Raw genomic sequence first — 2,603 nt, 5'->3', positions numbered from 1 at the left:
GGTCATGATAATGGGGGTGGGGGTGGCTAGCGGAATGTTTCGTCAGTGCTACACTGCACTGTTTCGTCAGTGCTACACTGCACCCTGGCTGCCTTGTCCCTTCCTTATGACCCTTCTGTATGTCCAATTGGGAGACCATGTTTTCAAAGAGGTCTTTTCTATATTGCCTTTAGATGATTATGTTGAACAACTATTCGTGCTTGAGGATAGAAGAGTATCAATGAACCCTCTGCTTGAAATGAAGGTGTTTAATTGTGCTGTCAAAAAATCTTTGTATATATAAAAACCTTTGTATAAATGGATTCATGTAACATGATGATGACTGAATGTTGCTTCTTTGTTTTTTGTTTTGCAGTTCCAGCTCCTAGCAGATTTAATAGGCGAGTATCAGGTATGTGTTCTCTTCCACTACATACTCTTAAAATGCTATTTTAAAATAAGTAGCAGCATTGCAGAACAGTATGCTAAAAGTAAAATTATCTATGGTTCCCTCATTCAATTTTCATGTTCTGAGTATGTATGTACAATTTTTTTTAATATTGCTATAATTAGCGTGGTTTGTCTCTTTGCATCAATGTCATTAATATATTTTCATCTTAATAGTATGGCTTCTCAAAACTTCTTTCTGTGTCTTAGCACTATTTCTCTGATATACTGGGCATTTTACTGCCTACCTTTCCCTTCTTCTTTCCTGTATGTTTTAGAATATGTAGCCATTACGTCTTTTCACGAACCTTTTGAGCCACTTGAATCATTTCCTCAGTTACAGTGCTATGAATGTAATTATCTGCTCTGAGACCTGGGCCTTTTGTGTGTTGCTTTCCAGAGACAGTCTACAGACTAGGTCTCAGGGAGAAAGGCAGCCTGCATCGGCCTCTTTTCTACTTCCACCTCACCAACATGGAAGGCAACCACGCCTTTCATTGAGGAGATGTAATAGAAATACTAATTTAGGGGAACGGATCACAATGATCTACATATAGGCCCCTCCCAGGAGGACAGACAACAGAAAAGTGGGTGAAGGGAAACATAGGTCAATATAAGTCATGAAAAAAAATTAATAAATTATCAAGGATTCATGAGGGAGAGTGGGGGAGGGAGGGAAAAAAATGAGGAGCTGATATCAAGGGCTCAAGTAGAAAGAAAATGATTTGAAAATAATGTATGGATTGTGATAAGAGCTGTAGGAGCACCCAATAAAATGATTTTAAAAAACCCAGTAATTTAGATCATTTTACTTGACATTCTTCTGATTATTAACCTAAAAGAATGTTATCCAAATATGGGACATTTATTTTTACTTTCTCCATTGGGATTAATTTGATAATATTTTGCTCATTTGTATAATTATAATGTGCATTTAAAAATAAATTTGAATAAACTTTCTATCTTGATTTTTTTTTTACCTTTTGAATTTTTTAGCGAGAGTTTTCCTAGTCATTTGCACTTATTTATCTATTCTTGTAGACATGAAAGGATTTCTCTCACAAGCACATTTTTAAAACTCCCATTTCTGAATGAAGTAAGCACCAAATTAGTTTGGAAGGAAAAAAAATGTGCAAGCTAATCTGTTTTGTTGCTGTCATATTACTGACAAGTTTCATATTACTGACTAGTGACATCTGCTGGAGAACTGAAACAAATAATTTCCCTCGGACAAGGGGCTGTGCTGCCCTGTGGCCTACATTCTCAGTAATTCTCAAATGTCCACACAGTATTCTTCTTGAGGCTGTGTAGGGGATCACACAGACCCTGGGCCTACCTCATGGAACTTGGGTACGGAGACAAGCTCCCAGACATGTAAAACCATGAGGTGTACCAATCAAGGAGTCACTGAGAAATAGATTGTTACAGAGATAATGAGCAAAGTAATTTGGGACCAGGGGAAAAAAGCAAGGGGGAAAAGGGTAAAGTAAGTCTAGAGGTGAAAACAAAATAAAATTCAAAGCCAGTTTTGAAAAATAAGTTATAATGTTTTCCACAATAGAAAACGTACTAAGAGTTTAAATGAAAATAGCTCCTTTGGGGAGTTGATAGCATTGAATTTTTATAACCTCACCCAGTGGGATTGACAACAGAACTAGATGTGAATTGGTAGTGCAGAATGAGTAAGATAGATCAATAAAAAATATATTTTAAAAAATAGCTCCTTTTGTTTGTCATATCTTTAGTCTGTAATTAATATTTGCTAATTGAGCTAAGCTGTTAATGTTTTTACTCCAAAATCAGAGGAAAAGCAAGCCTGGAAATAGGCTAGCCCAAGACTGTTATAATTTACAAATAACACAAGCTTCTACATTTATTTGTCTAATCCCCCATCCGATCAGGTATTTTCATAAAGGTTGTTATGCCAATTTTTTTACATATCAATATAAAAATTCCTTAATTAGCATAGCACATTTACAAAAATACCTCTTGGGGTGAGGAAGCAGTTGGCACACAAACGGAGATGTGTTTTTTGTGTAAAAATACATGTATCATTATTAGTAAAATCCTATCACTCATCATTTAAGGCTATCGTTTTTTAAGGTTAACTTTTTTTAATGAAACTTTTTTATACATACACAGATATAAGAAAATGTAAAACCCCCCTCAAAAAAAAA

General features: G+C 35.3%; 1 protein-coding gene across 1 annotated transcript in view; it reads left to right on the top strand.

Moving 5' to 3' along the window:
* The first annotated feature begins 312 nt into the window (after positions 1 to 312).
* The window catches only part of PRKAR2A (protein kinase cAMP-dependent type II regulatory subunit alpha), a 51,234-nt gene continuing 48,943 nt past the window's right edge, over positions 313 to 2,603 (top strand). The window contains exon 1 of the mRNA XM_004704137.3: positions 313 to 391. Coding sequence (XP_004704194.3) covers positions 313 to 391 — 79 coding nt within the window. The remainder of the gene's footprint in view (positions 392 to 2,603) is intronic.

This window comes from Echinops telfairi, unplaced genomic scaffold (genome assembly GCF_000313985.2).
Source record: "Echinops telfairi isolate 266 unplaced genomic scaffold, ASM31398v2 ScPeMD7_7420;HRSCAF=8458, whole genome shotgun sequence".
Classification (NCBI taxonomy): domain Eukaryota; kingdom Metazoa; phylum Chordata; class Mammalia; order Afrosoricida; family Tenrecidae; genus Echinops; species Echinops telfairi.
The sequence above is the reverse complement of the archived record's forward strand: the minus strand, read 5'-3'. Positions and strand labels throughout refer to the sequence as shown.